We start from the raw sequence: 18,037 nt of genomic DNA on the forward strand, positions 1-18,037 counted from the left end.
TACCTCTCCTTCCTCCTTACCTCTCCTTCCTCTCCTTCCCCTCTCCTCTCCTTCCCCCTCCTTCCTCTCCTTCCCTCTCCTTCCTCTCCTTCTCCTCTCCTCTCCTTCCTCCTCTACCTCTCCTTCCCCTCCTTCCTCCTCTACCTCCTTCCCTTCTACCTCTCCTTCCTCCTCTACCTCTCCTTCCCTCTCCTTCCTCCTCTACCTCTCCTTCCTCCTTCTACCTCTCCTTCCTCCTCTACCTCTCCTTCCCCTCCTCTCCTTCCTCCTCTACCTCTCCTTCCCTTCTTCTACCTCTCCTTCCCCTCCTTCCTCCTCTACCTCTCCTCCCTCTCTACCTCTCCTTCCCTCTCCTTCCTCCTCTACCTCTCCCCTCTCCTCTTCTACCTCTCCTTCCCTCTCCTTCCTCCTCTACCTCTCCTTCCTCCTCTACCTCTCCTTCCTCTCTACCCTCCTTCCTCTCCTTCCTCTTCTACCTCTCCTTCCCCTTCCTCCCTCTCCTTCCTCCTCTACCCTCCTTCCTCCTTCCTCCTCTACCTCCTCCTCCCTCTCCTTCCTTCCTCTTCTACCTCTCCTTCCTCTCCTTCCTCCTCTACCTCCTCCTCCTCTTCTACCTCTCCTTCCTCCTCTCCTCCTTCCTCTCTCTCCTCTCCTTCCTCCTCTACCTCTCCTTCCTCCTCTACCCTCCTTCCTCTTCTACCTCTCCTTCCCTCTCCTTCCTCCTCTACCTCTCCTTCCTCCTCTACCTCTCCTTCCTCTTCTACCTCTCCTTCCCTCTCCTTCCTCCTCTACCTCTCCTTCCCTTCTACCTCTCCTTCCTCCTCCTCCTCCTCTACCTCTCCTTCCTCCTTCTACCTCTCCTTCCTCTTCTACCTCTCCTTCCCTCTCCTCCTCCTCCTCTCCTCCCTCTCCTTCCTCCTCTACCTCTCCTTCCTCCTCTACCTCTCCTTCCTCCTCCCTCTCCTTCCTCCTCTACCTCTCCTTCCTCTTCTACCTCTCCTTCCTCTCCTTCCTCCTCTCCTTCCTTCCCCTCCTTCTCCTCTACCTCTCCTTCCCTCTCCTTCCTCCTCTACCTCTCCTTCCTCCTCTACCTCTCCTTCCTCCTCTACCTCTCCTTCCCTCTCCTTCCTCCTCTACCCTTCCTCCTCTCCCTCTCCTTCCTCCTCTACCTCTCCTCCTCTTCCTCCTCCTCTACCTCTCCTTCCTCCTTCCCTCCTTCCTCTCCTTCCTCCTCTACCTCTCCTTCCTCCTCTACCTCTCCTTCCTCTTCTACCTCTCCTTCCTCTCCTTCCTCCTCTACCTCTCCTTCCTCCTCTACCTCTCCTTCCTCTTCTACCTCTCCTTCCTTCCTCTACCTCTCCTTCCTCTTCTACCTCTCCTTCCTCCTTCTCCTCTCTCCTTCCCTCTCCTTCCTCCTCTACCTCTCCTTCCCTCTCCTTCCTCCTCTACCTCTCCTTCCTCCCTCCTCCCTCTCCTCCTTCTCCTCTCCTTCCTCCTCCTCTCCTTCCCTCTCCTTCCTCCTCTCCTCTCCTTCCTCCTCTACCTCTCCTTCCTTCCTCCTCTCCTTCCCCTCCTTCCTCCTCTACCTCTCCTTCCTCCTCTACCTCTCCTTCCTCTTCTACCTCTCCTTCCCTCTCCTTCCTCCTCTACCTCTCCTTCCTCCTCTACCTCTCCTTCCCTCTCCTTCCTCCTCTACCTCTCCTTCCTCCTCTACCTCTCCTTCCCTCTCCTTCCTCCTCTACCTCTCCTTCCTCCTCTACCTCTCCTTCCCTCTCCTTCCTCCTCTACCTCTCCTTCCTCCTCTACCTCTCCTTCCTCTTCTACCTCTCCTTCCCTCTCCTTCCTCCTCTACCTCTCCTTCCTCCTCTACCTCTCCTTCCTCTCTCCTCTCCTCCCTCCTCTCCTCTCCTCCTCTACCTCTCCTTCCTCTTCTACCTCTCCTTCCTCTTCTTCCTCCTCCCTCTCCTTCCTCCTCTACCTCTCCTTCCTCTACCTCTCCTTCCCTCTCCTTCCTCCTCCCTCTCCTTCCTCCTCTACCTCTCCTTCCTCTTCTACCTCTCCTTCCCTCTCCTTCCTCCTCTACCTCTCCTTCCTCTTCTACCTCTCCTTCCTTTCTCTACCTCTCCTTCCCCTCTCCTTCCTCTCTACCTCTCCTCCTCCTTCTACCTCTCCTTCCTCTCTTACCTCTCCTTCCTTCCTCTCCTCCTCCTCTACCTCTCCTTCCTCCTCTACCTCTCCTTCCTCTTCTACCTCTCCTTCCCTCTCCTTCCTCCCCTACCTCTCCTTCCTCTTCTACCTCTCCTTCCCTCTACCTCTCCTTCCTCCTCTACCTCTCCTTCCTTCCTCCTCTACCTCTCCTTCCTCTTCTACCTCTCCTTCCCTCTCCTTCCTCCTCTCCTCTCCTTCCTTCTACCTCTCCTTCCTCCTCTACCTCTCCTTCCTCCTCTACCTCTCCTTCCTCTTCTACCTCTCCTTCCCTCTCCTTCCTCCTCTACCTCTCCTTCCCTCTCCTTCCTCCTCTCCCTCTCCTTCCTCCTCTACCTCTCCTTCCTCCTCTACCTCTCCTTCCTCTTCTACCTCTCCTTCCTCTCCTTCCTCCTCTACCTCTCCTTCCTCCTCTACCTCTCCTTCCTCTTCTACCTCTCCTTCCTCTCCTTCCTCCTCTACCTCTCCTTCCTCTTCTACCTCTCCTTCCTCCTCTACCTCTCCTTCCTCCTCTACCTCTCCCTTCCTCCTCTACCTCTCCTTCCTCTTCTACCTCTCCTTCCTCTTCTCCTCTCCTTCCTCTCTTTCTTCCTTCTACCTCTCCTTCCCCCTCCTTCCTCCTCTACCTCTCCTTCCCTCTCCTCCTCCTTCCCTCTCCTTCCTCCTCTCCTCTCCTCCTCCTTCCTCTCCTCCTCCTTCCTCTCCTCTACCTCTCCTTCCTCCTCTACCTCTCCCTTCCTCCTCTACCTCTCCTTCCCCTCTCCTTCCTCCTCTACCTCTCCTTCTCCTCCTTCCTCTTCTACCTCTCCCTCTCCTTCCTCTTCTACCTCTCCTTCCTCTTCTACCTCTCCTTCCTCCTCTCCTTCCTCCCTTCTACCTCTCCTTCCTCTTCTACCTCTCCTTCCTCCTCTCCTCCTTCCTCCTCTACCTCTCCTTCCCTCTCCTTCCTCCTCTACCTCTCCTTCCTCCTCTACCCTCCTTCCTCCTCCTTCCCTCTCCTTCCTCCTCTACCTCTCCTTCCCTCTCCTTCCTCCTCTACCTCTCCTTCCTCTTCTACCTCTCCTTCCTCCTCTACCTCTCCTTCCTCCTCTACCTCTCCTTCCTCCTCCTCTCCTTCCTTCCTCCTCTACCTCTCCTTCCTCCTCTACCTCTCCTTCCTCTTCTACCTCTCCTTCCCCTCTCCTTCCTTCCTCTCTACCTCTCCTCCTCTCCTTCCTCCCTCCTTCCTCCTCTACCTCTCCTTCCTCTTCTACCTCTCCTCTCCTCCTCTCCTCCTCCTTCCTCCTACCTCTCCTTCCTCCTCTACCTCTCCTTCCTCCTTCCTCCTCTACCTCTCCTTCCTCCTCTACCTCTCCTTCCTCTTCTACCCTCCTTCCCTTCCTCCCTCTACCTCTCCTTCCTCCTCTACCTCTCCTTCCTCTCTTTCCTCCTCTACCTCTCCTTCCTCTTCTACCTCTCCTTCCTCTTCTACCTCTCCTTCCCTCTCCTTCCTCCTCTACCTCTCCTTCCTCTTCTACCTCTCCTTCCTCCTCCTCTACCTCTCCTTCCTCTCTACCTCTCCTTCCTCTCTACCTCTCCTTCCCTCTCCTTCCTCCTCTACCTCTCCTTCCTCCTCTACCTCTCCTTCCTCCTCTACCTCTCCTTCCCTCTCCTTCCTCCTCTACCTCTCCTTCCTCTCTCCTCTCCTTCCTCCTCTACCTCTCCTTCCTCCTCTCCTTCCTCCTCTACCTCTCCTCCTCTCCTCCTCCTTCCTCTCCCTCCTTCCTTCCTCTCCTCTCTCCTCTCCTTCCTCTCCCTCTCCTCTCCTTCCCTCTCCTCCTCCTCCTCCCTCCTTCCCTCTCCTTCCTCCTTCCCTCTCCTTCCTCCTCTACCTCTCCTTCCTCCTTCTACCTCTCCTCTCCTCCTCTCCTCTCCTCTCCTCTCCTCCCTCCTTCCTCCTCTACCTCTCCTTCCTCCTCTACCCTCCTTCCTCCTCTCCTTCCTCCTCTCCTCTCCTTCCTCCTCTACCTCTCCTTCCTCTCCTTCCTCTCCTTCCTCTCCTTTCTACCTCTCCTTCCTCCTCTACCTCTCCTTCCTCCTCTACCTCTCCTCTCCTTCCTTCCTTCCTCCTCTACCTCTCCTTCCTCTCCTTCCTCCTCTACCTCTCCTTCCTCCTCTACTCTCCTTCCCTCTCCTCCTCTTCTACCTCCTCTCCCCCTCTCCTTCCTCCTCTACCTCTCCTTCCCTCTCCTTCCTCCTCTCCTTCCTTCCCTTCTACCTCTCCTTCCCTCTCCTTCCTCCTCTACCTCTCCTTCCCTCTCCTTCCTCCTCTACCTCTCCTTCCCTCTCCTCCTCCTCCCTCTCCTTCCTCCTTCCTCTCCTTCCTCTACCCTCTCCTTCCCTCTCCTTCCTCCTCTACCTCTCCTTCCGCCTCTACCTCTCCTTCCTCTCTTTCCTCCTCTACCTCTCCTTCCTCTTCTACCTCTCCTTCCTCTTCTACCTCTCCTTCCTCTTCTACCTCTCCTTCCTCTCTTTCCTCCTCTACCTCTCCTTCCTCCTCTACCTCTCCTTCCTCCTCTACCTCTCCTTCCTCTTCTACCTATCCTTCCCCCTCCTTCCGCCTCTACCTCTCCTTCCTCCTCTACCTCTCCTTCCTCTTCTACCTCTCCTTCCCTCTCCTTCCTCTTCTACCTCTCCTTCCCTCTCCTTCCTCCTCTACCTCTCCTTCCTCTTCTACCTCTCCTTCCGCCTCTACCTCTCCTTCCTCCTCTACCTCTCCTTCCTCTTCTACCTCTCCTTCCCTCTCCTTCCGCCTCTACCTCTCCTTCCTCTTCTACCTCTCCTTCCTCTTCTACCTCTCCTTCCCTCTCCTTTCCTCCTCTACCTCTCCTTCCTCCTCTACCTCTCCTTCCTCTTCTACCTCTCCTTCCCTCTCCTTCCTCCTCTACCTCTCCTTCCTCTTCTACCTCTCCTTCCTCCTCTACCTCTCCTTCCTCTTCTACCTCTCCTTCCTCCTCTACCTCTCCTTCCTCCTCTACCTCTCCTTCCTCTTCTACCTCTCCTTCCTCTTCTACCTCTCCTTCCTCTCTTTCTTCCTCTACCTCTCCTTCCCCTCTTTCCTCCTCTACCTCTCCTTCCCTCTCCTTGCTCCTCTCCCTCTCCTTTCCTCTCTTTCTGCCTCTACCTCTCCTTCCTCTCCTTCCGCCTCTACCTCTCCTTCCTCTCTTTCCTCCTCTACCTCTCCTTCCTCTCTTTCCTCCTCTACCTCTCCTTCCCCTCTTTCCACCTCTACCTCTCCTTCCCTCTCCATGCTCCTCTCCTTCTCCTTCCCTCTCCTTCCACCTCTAACTCTCATTCCCTCTCCTTCCACCTCCTTCCCTCTCATTCCACCTCTACCTCTCCTTCCCTCTCCTTGCTCCTCTCCCTCTCCTTCCCTCTCATTCCGCCTCTACCTCTCCTTCCCTCTCCTTGCTCCTCTCCCTCTCCTTCCCTCTCCTTCCTCCTCTCCCTCTCCTTCCCTCTCCTTCCTCCTCTACCACTCCTTCCCTTTCTTTCCTCCTCTACCTCTCCTTCCCTCTCCTTCCCTGTCCAACAGACCCCAGCAGACTACAGACCCCAACACAACACAACAGACCCCAACACAAATCAACACAACAGACCACAACACAACACACACACACAAAACGGTATGAAATCCTAAGAAGGGGTAGTATGGGAGGTGTCAGTAGAACCGAGCAGTAAAGGCTGTGTTCTGCAGTGACATGTTGATAATGTGTTGTTGAAACAAACACTTCTAATCTCCCAGTGGAGGTATGTAGGTGGGCACGGAACCTTCCAGATCAATCCTGACCTGCTAGTTAAACGGATTATGTCCGAACCAAATGTTAAAGTCCTGACACACGATCCAGCAGGTCAGGTCAGATCAGGTCAGACCCAAAATCTGTGTCCCAAATCGCACCCTGCTCCCTATGGGCCCTGATCAAATGTAGTGCACTAAATAGGGAATAGGGCTCTGGTCTATAGTAGTACCACTATATAGGGAATAGGGCTCTGGTCTATAGTAGTACCACTATGTAGGGAATAGGGCTCTGGTCTATAGTAGTACCACTATATAGGGAATAGGGCCCTGGTCTATAGTAGTACCACTGGTCTATAGTAGTACCACTATATAGGGAATAGGGCCCTGGTCTATAGTACCACTATATAGGGAATAGGGCTCTGGTAGTACCACTATATAGGGAATAGGGCCCTGGTCTATAGTAGTACCACTATATAGGGAATAGGGCTCTGGTCTATAGTAGTACCACTATAGGGAATAGGGCTCTGGAATAGTAGGCTCTGGTCTATAGTAGTACCACTATATAGGGAATAGGGCTCTGGTCTATAGTAGTACCACTATATATAGTACCACTATATAGGAATAGGGCTCTGGTCTATAGTAGTACCACTATATAGGGAATAGGACTCTGGTCTATAGTAGTACCACTATATAGGGAATAGGACTCTGGTCTATAGTAGTACCACTATATAGGGAATAGGGCCCTGGTCTATAGTAGTACCACTATATAGGGAATAGGGCTCTATTTGGGACGCAGACACACGGTTTGAGGCTGATTAGCTACAAGGTTTACAGTTGTTATCCCCTAAAGCTGGACTGGCAACAGACTGTACAGGAGACCACAATAGTTACATGACGACTACTGTCTTAATACTGTAACAACACAGTCATTATGAACACTCAGTGTGGAAAATTTGTTAAATATGATTCATTATTGCCAGGGATGCGTGTTTGATTCCCATGTGGGGGTGTGGGTGGGGGGGGTGTATCTGTATGAAAAATGAATGAACTCACTAGTGTAAATTGCTCTGGATACGAGTGTAAGGAGCCATTTGGGACCCAGTCTTGGAGTGAAGGTGGTTCCGTGTGGCTCAGTTGGTAGAGTATGGTGCTTGTGATGCCAGGGTCGTGGGTTTGATTCTCACCGTGTGAGTGGTTCCGTGTGGCTCAGTTGGTAGGGTATGGTGCTTGTGATGCCAGGGTCGTGGGTTTGATTCTCACCGTGTGAGTGGTTCCGTGAGGCTCAGTTGGTAGAGTATGGTGCTTGTGATGCCAGGGTCGTGGGTTTGATTCTCACCGGGGGGCCTGTATGTGTGAGTTGCCCTGGATAAGAGTGTCTGCTAAATGACTAGAATGTAAAGTGGGGATCTCTGTTCTAACTGATGCCAGGACAGTGTGGGTGTGTTTCCTGAACACTCACAGAACTACAGGAGGGTCATCTCTCTGTTGGTGTGGGATATACTTTTCCCATAAGGCTGTTGGTCATCGTTGGTGTCTATCCTGTGACTGGGAGGGTCATCTCTCTGTTGGTGTGGGATATACTTTTCCCATAAGGCTGTTGGTCATCGTTGGTGTCTATCCAGTGACTGGGAGGGCCATCTCTCTGTTGGTGTGGGATATACTTTTCCCATAAGGCTGTTGGTCATCGTTGGTGTCTATCCTGTGACTGGGAGGGCCATCTCTCTGTTGGTGTGGGATATACTTTTCCCATAAGGATGTTGGTCATCGTTGGTGTCTATCCTGTGACTGGGAGGGCCATCTCTCTGTTGGTGTGGGATATACTTTTCCCATAAGGATGTTGGTCATCGTTGGTGTCTATCCTGTGACTGGGAGGGTTTTTCCGCCTGTATCCTGATTCACTGTGTGAGCGTGTGTTAATGTGTCCCCGTCTCATTGCCCCTCTGTTATCTGTGGTTATGAAACGGCCCTGCAGTGAACTACTTTAGGAGCTGCAGTAGTTCAGCTCCCTGCATATACAGATACATCACAGTATTCAGACCCCTTCCTGCATATACAGATACATCACAGTATTCAGACCCCTTCCTGCATATACAGATACATCACAGTATTCAGACCCCTTCCTGCAGTAGTTCAGCTCCCTGCATACACAGAGCATTCACAGTATTCACACCCCTCCCTGCATACACAGAGCATTCACAGTATTCAGACCCCTCCCTGCATACACAGAGCATTCACAGTATTCAGACCCCTCCCTGCATACACAGAGCATTCACAGTATTCAGACCCCTCCCTGCATACACAGTATTCAGACCCCTTCCTGCATATACAGAGCATTCACAGTATTCACACCCCTTCCTGCAGTAGTTCAGCTCTCTGCATACACAGAGCATTCACAGTATTCAGATCCCTTCCTGCATACACAGAGCATTCACAGTATTCAGATCCCTCTCTGCATACACAGAGCATTCACAGTATTCAGATCCCTCTCTGCATACACAGAGCATTCACAGTATTCAGATCCCTTCCTGCATACACAGAGCATTCACAGTATTCAGACCCCTTCCTGCATACACAGAGCATTCACAGTATTCAGATCCCTCTCTGCATACACAGAGCATTCACAGTATTCAGACCCCTCCCTGCATACACAGAGCATTCACAGTATTCAGACCCCTTCCTGCATACACAGAGCATTCACAGTATTCAGACCCCTTCCTTTACTCCACATTGTTTACGTTACAGCCTTATTCTGAAATGGATTAAATCCTTGTTTCCCCTCATCAACCTCCACACAATCCCCCATAACGACAAAGCGAAAACAGGTTTTTAGAAATGTTATATATATATAAATAAAACAAACTGAAATACCTTATTTACTTAAGTATTCAGAACAAAAAGGCACACAACTGTCTATATAAGGTCCAACAGTTGACAGTGCATGTCAGAGCAAGGACCTCAGACTGGGTGGAAGGTTCACCTTCCAACAGGACAACGACCCTAAGCACACAGCCAAGACAACGCAGAACTGGCTTCGGTACAAGTCTCTGAATGTCCTTGAGTGGCCCGGACAAAACCCAGACTTGAACTCGATTTAACATCTCTGGAGAGACCTAAAAATAGCTACTCAGCAACGCTCCTCGTCCATCCTGACAGAGCCCGAGAGGATCTGCAGAGAACAATGGGAGAAACTCAACAAAGTACTCAGTACTTCAACAAAGTACTCAGTAAAGGGTCTGAATACTTATGTAAATGTGATATTACTAATGTTTTATTGTAATTTTTTACATTTCTAAAAACCTGTTTTTGCTTTGCCATTATGGGTTATTGTGTGTTGGTTGATGTGGAAAATCTATATAGGCTAGTTGGTAGGTTAGTTGAGAACAAGTTCTCATTTACAAATGCGACCTGGCCAGTATAATACCCCTGTGATCTATTTCCTGTGTTATATATATAAATAATACCCCTGTGATCTATTTCCTGTGTTATATATATAAATAATACCTCTGTGATCTATTTCATGTGTTATATATATATTTAAATAATACCCCTGTGATCTATTTCCTGTGTTATATATATAAATAATACCCCTGTGATCTATTTCCTGTGTTATATATATAAATAATACCCTGTGATCTATTTCCTGTGTTATATATATAAATAATACCCCTGTGATCTATTTCCTGTGTTATATATATAAATAATACCTCTGTGATCTATTTCCTGTGTTATATATATATTTAAATAATACCCCTGTGATCTATTTCCTGTGTTATATACATAAATAATACCCCTGTGATCTATTTCCTGTGTTATATACATAAATAATACCCCTGTGATCTATTTCCTGTGTTATATACATAAATAATACCCCTGTGATCTATTTCCTGTGTGATATACATAAATAATACCTCTGTGATCTATTTCCTGTGTTATATTCCCTCTTCCTTTACTGTGTCCCTCCTTCAGAGAATCAGACACAGTCATCTCACCAGGAGACCCCTCTGTTAAAGTGCTCTAATATAAATCCTCACTCTTGGCATTAACATTAAGAAGAAGAAGTGTTACAGTAATTCAGGACATCTGACTCAGTCGCTCTGTTTTTATTATGTTCTATCCACACAAACTGTTTTTAGAACAGACGATTGATTGAAGCTGTATCGGATTCATCCAGTAGTTAAATGACCCAAGTTCCCCAAAAAGGTCAGACATTAGACGTGTGATTTGACCTCATCATACAGGCACACAGTGTATTTAGGCTGAGGAACGACTCCCAGGGTGAGTCCAAAATGACACCCTATTATGGGCCCTCGTCAAATGTAGTGCACTACAGTATATAGATACAGGAAGTAGGGTGCCATTTGAGACGGACCGGTGCTGTGTGATAAATCCCCCCCCCCCCACTACTTCTAAATCTGGTTTCATTTGAATGTACATAGCATTCAGATGACTCTTGACATTAACGATGAGATGTGTTACACCAATACAAACACAGCCATGATGGGACAGACCTCGTTCAGGGGCGGACTGGGACTAGAACACCTCTAACACACCGGGCTATTTGCTTCCCTGAGGCACCACCCACTAATAATTATATATAGAGACTTTAAGATGGACCAGCCCATCTGGCATTTGCCGAAACTGCCCAATGACCAGTTCATTTCTGACTTTGTTTGGTGATATTTCATAACGGATGTATAGATATAAATGAAATAAAAAGCATTTCTGAAAAGAGGATTGATATAGAAAAGGATTTGTGTAATACAGTCACTTTGAGGTGGCAGGTTGGGACAGTAACTGAAAGGTCATTAGTTCAAGTCCCTGAGCTGACAAGATGAAAAGTCTGTTGATGTGCTGTTAAGCAAGGCACTTAACCCCTAAATTCCTCTAGGGTTGCTGTTGATAATGGCAGACCCAGGTCGTGACCCCACTCTCAGGGGGGAGTCGGAATATGCAACAACAAAAAAACACATTTCCAATTCACACTTGTACATGTGTAAAATAGGACAAATATAGGCACCCACGAAATTAATATGCACAATTATTGGCACCCTTGATGAATATTTTAAAAAAGCTATATAATAGATAATACAAACCCTGAGCTATATTATATTATATGATATAAAAACATTGGGAAATCATATAATTTTATACTAATACAATTTCTCAGAGAAAAAAGTAGTATTTTTTTTTCTCTCAAAAATATCCAGTGGTTTCAACAACCTGGTTTCCTCTGCCAGGAGGCTGAAACTTGTCCACCATCTCTACTGTAACATGGTGGTGAAGCACCAAGGAACAGGACATTTTAGCCAAAACCACCTGGTTTCCTCTGCCAGGAGGCTGAAACTTGTCCACCAGTGGATCTTCCAGCAAGACATTAACCCCAAGAACACGTCAAAATACACAAGGAAATGGTTAATTGACCACAAAATGTACATTTTGCTAAATCAATTTCAGTCTCTGGACTTGAACCCCATTGAAGACCTTTGAATTTAAGAGGGCAGACTGAAGGATATAAAAGTTCTGGAAAGATTCTGTTTGGAGGAATGAAGGATATAAAAGTTCTGGAAAGATTCTGTTTGGAGGAATGGTCTCAGATCCTTCAATCGATAAAATACATATTCTGTATGGAGGAATGGTCTCAGATCCTTCAATCGATAAAAAATATATTCTGTTTGGAGGAATGGTCTCAGATCCTTCAATCGATAAAATACATGATAGAAAAAGTGCTTTTATCCTCACAAGGGGTGCACAAATAATTTTGGATTTTAGATGTGGATTTTTGTATTACTAAACTAAATCTCTTTCTCTGAGCCATTGTATTACTATAAAATTATAGAATTTCCTACTCTTTGTTTTTTGTTGTTATATACAATATAGCTCAGTATTTTTTGCTCATTTTTTATCAAGGGTGCAAATAATTTCGATTTCACAAAAAGTAGCAGACTGAGACTTGTCCAACAAACATTGGCCTTTTCTAGGTTTTCTGTTTGACTCCAATATCAGTCTCAAAGAAAAGCCAACGTGGCAGTAGAGTTATTTCAATGCAGAACATGCATGACAAGACTCCTCTTTCTCTTCGATGTCCTGTTAGAAGTGCTAAAAATGGAATCTCTCAATATAAATAGTCAACTCTCTACCCATCACAACGTTGATCATGTCTATTAACAGGTAGTCCAACGTATTGAAACTATGTATGACTGGACAATATACTGCTCGTATGTTTTGACTGTTGCTGGGTCAGGGCAGCCTAGTGGTTAGAGTGGAGGGGCGGCAGGGTAGCCTAGTGGTTAGAGTGGAGGGGCGGCAGGGTAGCCTAGTGGTTAGAGTGGAGGGGCGGCAGGGTAGCCTAGTGGTTAGAGTGGAGGGGCGGCAGGGTAGCCTAGTGGTTAGAGTGGAGTGGGGGCGGCAGGGTAGCCTAGTGGTTAGAGTGGAGGGGCGGCAGGGTAGCCTAGTGGTTAGAGTGGAGGGGCGGCAGGGTAGCCTAGTGGTTAGAGTGGAGGGGCGGCAGGGCAGCCTAGTGGTTAGAGTGGAGGGGGGCAGGGTAGCAGTGGGGTGGAGCCTAGTGGTTAGAGTGGAGGGGCGGCAGGGTAGCCTAGTGGTTAGGGTAGCCTAGTGGTTAGAGTGGAGGGGCGGCAGGGGCAGGGTAGCCTAGTGGTTAGAGTGGAGGGGCGCAGCCTAGTGGTTAGAGTGGAGGGTAGCCTAGTGGTTAGAGTGGAGGGGCGGCAGGGCAGCCTAGTGGTTAGAGTGGAGGGGCACTTTCAGCAGGGTAGCCTAGTGGTGGTTAGTGGTTAGAGTGGAGTGGCCCTAGTGGTTAGAGTGGAGGGCGGCAGGGTAGCCTAGTGGTTAGAGTGGAGGGGCGGCAGGGCAGCCTAGTGGTTAGAGTGGAGGGGCGGCAGGGTAGCCTAGTGGTTAGAGGGAGGGGGGCAGGGTAGCCGAGTGGTTAGAGTGGAGGGCGGCAGGGTAGCCTAGTGGTTAGAGCAGGAGAGGGCGGCAGGGTAGCCTAGTGGTTGGAGGGGCGGCAGGGTAGCCTAGTGGTTAGAGTTGGAGGGGCGGCAGGGTAGCCTAGTGGTTAGAGAGGAGGGGCGGCAGGGTAGCCTAGTGGTTAGAGTGGAGGGGCGGCTAGCCTAGTGGTTAGAGTTGGAGCCTAGTGGTAGAGGTTGAGAAAGGTTGCGAGTTCATATCCCCGAGCTGACAAGGTACAAATCTGTCGTTCTGCCCCTGAACAGGCAGTTAACCCACTGTTCCTAGGCTGTCATTGAAAATAAGAATTTGTTCTAAACTGACTTGCCTAGTTAAATAAAGGTTTTTAAAAAAGTACTGTGCTTTCTGTCTGTCTTATGGTCGTGTTCATAAAAAGCATGGCCTGGGAAAACGGTCCAACTGTTCTATCAGAAACATAACAAAAACAGACCATGCTTCTTAGGTTGTTGTGTTCTGATTTCATCACTTTCAGTCTTGATTTGTTTTTGAATTCATTTATGTGTTTATGTAGAAATTGAGACATGCAGCTTTGTTGGATTTAATATAACCATTTAGCCTGCTCTCTCTGCTCTCTGACACTGTTATGATGTTGGCCCATATAGGTCATCGACTGCTGCAGTTCTCTACCAGTTATCTAACCGGTCAGATGGTGTGAGAGTGAGAGTGAGTGAGTGAGTGAGTGAGTGAGTGAGTGAGTGAGTGAGTGAGTGAGTGAGTGAGTGAGTGAGTGAGTGAGTGAGTGACTGAGTGAGTGACTGAGTGAGTGACTGAGTGTGAGAGAGAGAGAGAGAGAGAGAACAGGAGGGGGGGTTTGAGAGAGATAGACCTGAGACAGGAGAGAGAACGAGAGAGGCAGAGGCAGAGAGAGGGAGGGAGGGATGGGCCTACTACAGAGACGGAGAGAGAGAGAGAGAGAGAGAGAGGAAGAGGAAGAGAGATGAAGAGATAGATAGATGAGTTGGCAGTGGTAAAGGAGGAGATAGATAACCAGAGGTCAGTGGTAGAGGAGGAGGTAGAGGAGGAGATAGATAACTAGAGCTTAGTGGTAGAGGAGGAGGTAGATAACCAGAGGTCAGTGGTAGAGGAGGAGGTAGAGGAGGAGGTAGATAACCAGAGGTCAGTGGTAGTGAAGGAGGTAGATGAGAAGGTAGAGGAGGAGGTAGATAACCAGAGGTTAGTAGTAGAGGAGGAGGTAGAGGAGGAGGTAGAGGAGGAGGTAGATAACCAGAGGTTAGTGGTAGAGGAGGAGGTAGACGAGGAGGTAGATAACCAGAGGTTAGTGGTAGAGGAGGTAGAGTAGAGGAGGTAGAGGAGGAGATAGAGGAGGAGGTAGATAACCAGAGGTCAGTGGTAGAGGAGGAGATAGAGGAGGAGGTAGAGGAGGAGGTAGATAACCAGAGGTTAGAGGTAGAGGAGGAGGTAGATAACCAGAGGTCAGTGGTAGAGGAGGAGGTAGAGGAGGAGGTAGATAACCAGAGGTTAGTGGTAGAGGAGGAGGTAGAGGAGGAAGTAGATAACCAGAGGTCAGTGGTAGAGGAGGAGATAGAGGAGGCGATAGAGGAGGAGGTAGAGGAGGAGGTAGATAACCAGAGGTCAGTGGTAGAGGAGGAGGTAGATGAGGAGGTAGAGGAGGTGGTAGATGAGGAGGTAGAGGAGGAGGTAGAGGAGGAGGTAGAGGAGGTGGTAGATGAGGAGGTTGAGGAGGAGGTAGATAACCAGAGGTCAGTGGTAGAGGAGGAGGTAGAGGAGGAGGTAGATAACCAGAGATCAGTGGTAGAGGAGGAGGTAGAGGAGGAGGTAGATAACCAGAGGTCAGTGGTAGAGGAGGAGGTAGAGGAGGAGGTAGAGGAGGAGGTAGATAACCAGAGGTCAGTGGTAGAGGAGGAGGTAGATAACCAGAGGTTAGAGGTAGAGGAGGAGGTAGAGGAGAAGGTAGAGGAGGAGGTAGATAACTAGAGGTTAGAGGTAGAGGAGGAGGTAGAGGAGAAGGTAGAGGAGGAGGTAGATAACCAGAGGTCAGTGGTAGAGGAGGAGGTAGAGGAGGAGGTAGATAACCAGAGGTCAGTGGTAGAGGAGGAGGTAGATAACCAGAGGTTAGAGGTAGAGGAGGAGGTAGAGGAGAAGGTAGAGGAGGAGGTAGATAACTAGAGGTTAGAGGTAGAGGAGGAGGTAGAGGAGAAGGTAGAGGAGGAGGTAGATAACCAGAGGTCAGTGGTAGAGAAGGAGGTAGAGGAGGAGGTAGAGGAGGAGGTAGATAACCAGAGGTCAGTGGTAGAGGAGGAGGTAGATAACCAGAGGTTAGAGGTAGAGGAGAAGGTAGAGGAGGAGGTAGATAACCAGAGGTCAGTGGTAGAGGAGGAGGTAGAGGAGGAGGTAGATAACTAGAGGTTAGAGGTAGAGGAGGAGGTAGTGGAGGAGGTAGAGGAGGTGGTAGAGGAGGAGGTAGAGGAGGAGGTAGATAACCAGAGGTTAGTGGTAGAGGAGGAGGTAGTGGAGGAGGTAGATAACCAGAGGTTAGTAGTAGAGGAGGAGGTAGAGGAGGAGGTAGATAACCAGAGGTTAGTAGTAGAGGAGGAGGTAGAGGAGGAGGTAGATAACCAGAGGTTAGTAGTAGAGGAGGAGGTAGAGGAGGAGGTAGAGGAGGAGGTAGAGGAGGAGGTAGATAACCAGAGGTTAGTGGTAGAGGAGGTAGAGGAGGAGATAGAGGAGGAGGTAGATAACCAGAGGTCAGTGGTAGAGGAGGAGATAGAGGAGGAGGTAGAGGAGGAGGTAGATAACCAGAGGTTAGAGGTAGAGGAGGAGGTAGATAACCAGAGGTCAGTGATAGAGGAGGAGGTAGAGGAGGAGGTAGATAACCAGAGGTCAGTGGTAGAGGAGGAGGTAGATGAGGAGGTAGAGGAGGTGGTAGATGAGGAGGTAGAGGAGGAGGTAGAGGAGGTGGTAGATGAGGAGGTTGAGGAGGAGGTAGATAACCAGAGGTCAGTGGTAGAGGAGGAGGTAGATAACCAGAGATCAGTGGTAGACGAGGAGGTAGAGGAGGAGGTAGATAACTAGAGGTCAGTGGTAGAGGAGGAGGTAGAGGAGGAGGTAGATAACCAGAGGTCAGTAGAGGAGGAGGTAGAGGAGGAGGTAGAGGAGGAGGTAGATAACCAGAGGTCAGTGGTAGAGGAGGAGGTAGATAACCAGAGGTTAGAGGTAGAGGAGGAGGTAGAGGAGAAGGTAGAGGAGGAGGTAGATAACTAGAGGTTAGAGGTAGAGGAGGAGGTAGAGGAGAAGGTAGAGGAGGAGGTAGATAACCAGAGGTCAGTGGTAGAGGAGGAGGTAGAGGAGGAGGTAGGAGGTTAGAGGTAGAGGAGGAGGTAGAGGAGAAGGTAGAGGAGGAGGTAGAGGTAGAGGAGGAGGTAGATAACTAGAGGTTAGAGGTAGAGGAGGAGGTAGAGGAGAAGGTAGAGGAGGAGGTAGATAACCAGAGGTCAGTGGTAGAGGAGGAGGTAGAGGAGGAGGTAGATAACCAGAGGTCAGTGGTAGAGGAGGAGGTAGATAACCAGAGGTTAGAGGTAGAGGAGGAGGTAGAGGAGAAGGTAGAGGAGGAGGTAGATAACTAGAGGTTAGAGGTAGAGGAGGAGGTAGAGGAGAAGGTAGAGGAGGAGGTAGATAACCAGAGGTCAGTGGTAGAGAAGGAGGTAGAGGAGGAGGTAGAGGAGGAGGTAGATAACCAGAGGTCAGTGGTAGAGGAGGAGGTAGATAACCAGAGGTTAGAGGTAGAGGAGAAGGTAGAGGAGGAGGTAGATAACCAGAGGTCAGTGGTAGAGGAGGAGGTAGAGGAGGAGGTAGATAACTAGAGGTTAGAGGTAGAGGAGGAGGTAGTGGAGGAGGTAGAGGAGGTGGTAGAGGAGGAGGTAGAGGAGGAGGTAGATAACCAGAGGTTAGTGGTAGAGGAGGAGGTAGTGGAGGAGGTAGATAACCAGAGGTTAGTAGTAGAGGAGGAGGTAGAGGAGGAGGTAGAGGAGGAGGTAGATAACCAGAGGTTAGTAGTAGAGGAGGAGGTAGAGGAGGAGGTAGATAACCAGAGGTTAGTAGTAGAGGAGGAGGTAGAGGAGGAGGTAGAGGAGGAGGTAGAGGAGGAGGTAGATAACCAGAGGTTAGTGGTAGAGGAGGTAGAGGAGGAGATAGAGGAGGAGGTAGATAACCAGAGGTCAGTGGTAGAGGAGGAGATAGAGGAGGAGGTAGAGGAGGAGGTAGATAACCAGAGGTTAGAGGTAGAGGAGGAGGTAGATAACCAGAGGTCAGTGATAGAGGAGGAGGTAGAGGAGGAGGTAGATAACCAGAGGTCAGTGGTAGAGGAGGAGGTAGATGAGGAGGTAGAGGAGGTGGTAGATGAGGAGGTAGAGGAGGAGGTAGAGGAGGTGGTAGATGAGGAGGTTGAGGAGGAGGTAGATAACCAGAGGTCAGTGGTAGAGGAGGAGGTAGAGGAGGAGGTAGATAACCAGAGATCAGTGGTAGACGAGGAGGTAGAGGAGGAGGTAGATAACTAGAGGTCAGTGGTAGAGGAGGAGGTAGAGGAGGAGGTAGATAACCAGAGGTCAGTGGTAGAGGAGGAGGTAGAGGAGGAGGTAGAGGAGGAGGTAGATAACCAGAGGTCAGTGGTAGAGGAGGAGGTAGATAACCAGAGGTTAGAGGTAGAGGAGGAGGTAGAGGAGAAGGTAGAGGAGGAGGTAGATAACTAGAGGTTAGAGGTAGAGGAGGAGGTAGAGGAGAAGGTAGAGGAGGAGGTAGATAACCAGAGGTCAGTGGTAGAGGAGGAGGTAGAGGAGGAGGTAGATAACTAGAGGTTAGAGGTAGAGGAGGAGGTAGTGGAGGAGGTAGAGGAGGTGGTAGAGGAGGAGGTAGAGGAGGAGGTAGATAACCAGAGGTTAGTGGTAGAGGAGGAGGTAGTGGAGGAGGTAGATAACCATAGGTTAGCACATTGTTATTTCTGGCCAGTCACATCACAACAGGGTCCCAAATACCACATACAGCGCTCCCTCTCTCCCCTCCCTCCTCTCCCCCTTCTCTCCCCTCCCTCTTTTCTCT

General features: G+C 49.6%; 1 protein-coding gene across 1 annotated transcript in view; it reads left to right on the forward strand.

The window, feature by feature from the left end:
• LOC135565136 (probable inactive protein kinase DDB_G0270444) overlaps positions 1-17,499 on the forward strand; it is a 19,173-nt gene extending 1,674 nt beyond the window's left edge. The window contains exons 2-4 of the mRNA XM_065011195.1: positions 14,256-14,908; positions 15,350-16,006; positions 16,807-17,499. Of these exons, the coding sequence (XP_064867267.1) occupies positions 14,256-14,908; positions 15,350-16,006; positions 16,807-17,499 (2,003 nt within the window). The remainder of the gene's footprint in view (positions 1-14,255; positions 14,909-15,349; positions 16,007-16,806) is intronic.
• The last annotated feature ends 538 nt before the right edge of the window (positions 17,500-18,037 follow it).

The sequence above is a fragment of the Oncorhynchus nerka genome, linkage group LG27 (genome assembly GCF_034236695.1).
Source record: "Oncorhynchus nerka isolate Pitt River linkage group LG27, Oner_Uvic_2.0, whole genome shotgun sequence".
Lineage (NCBI taxonomy): Eukaryota > Metazoa > Chordata > Actinopteri > Salmoniformes > Salmonidae > Oncorhynchus > Oncorhynchus nerka.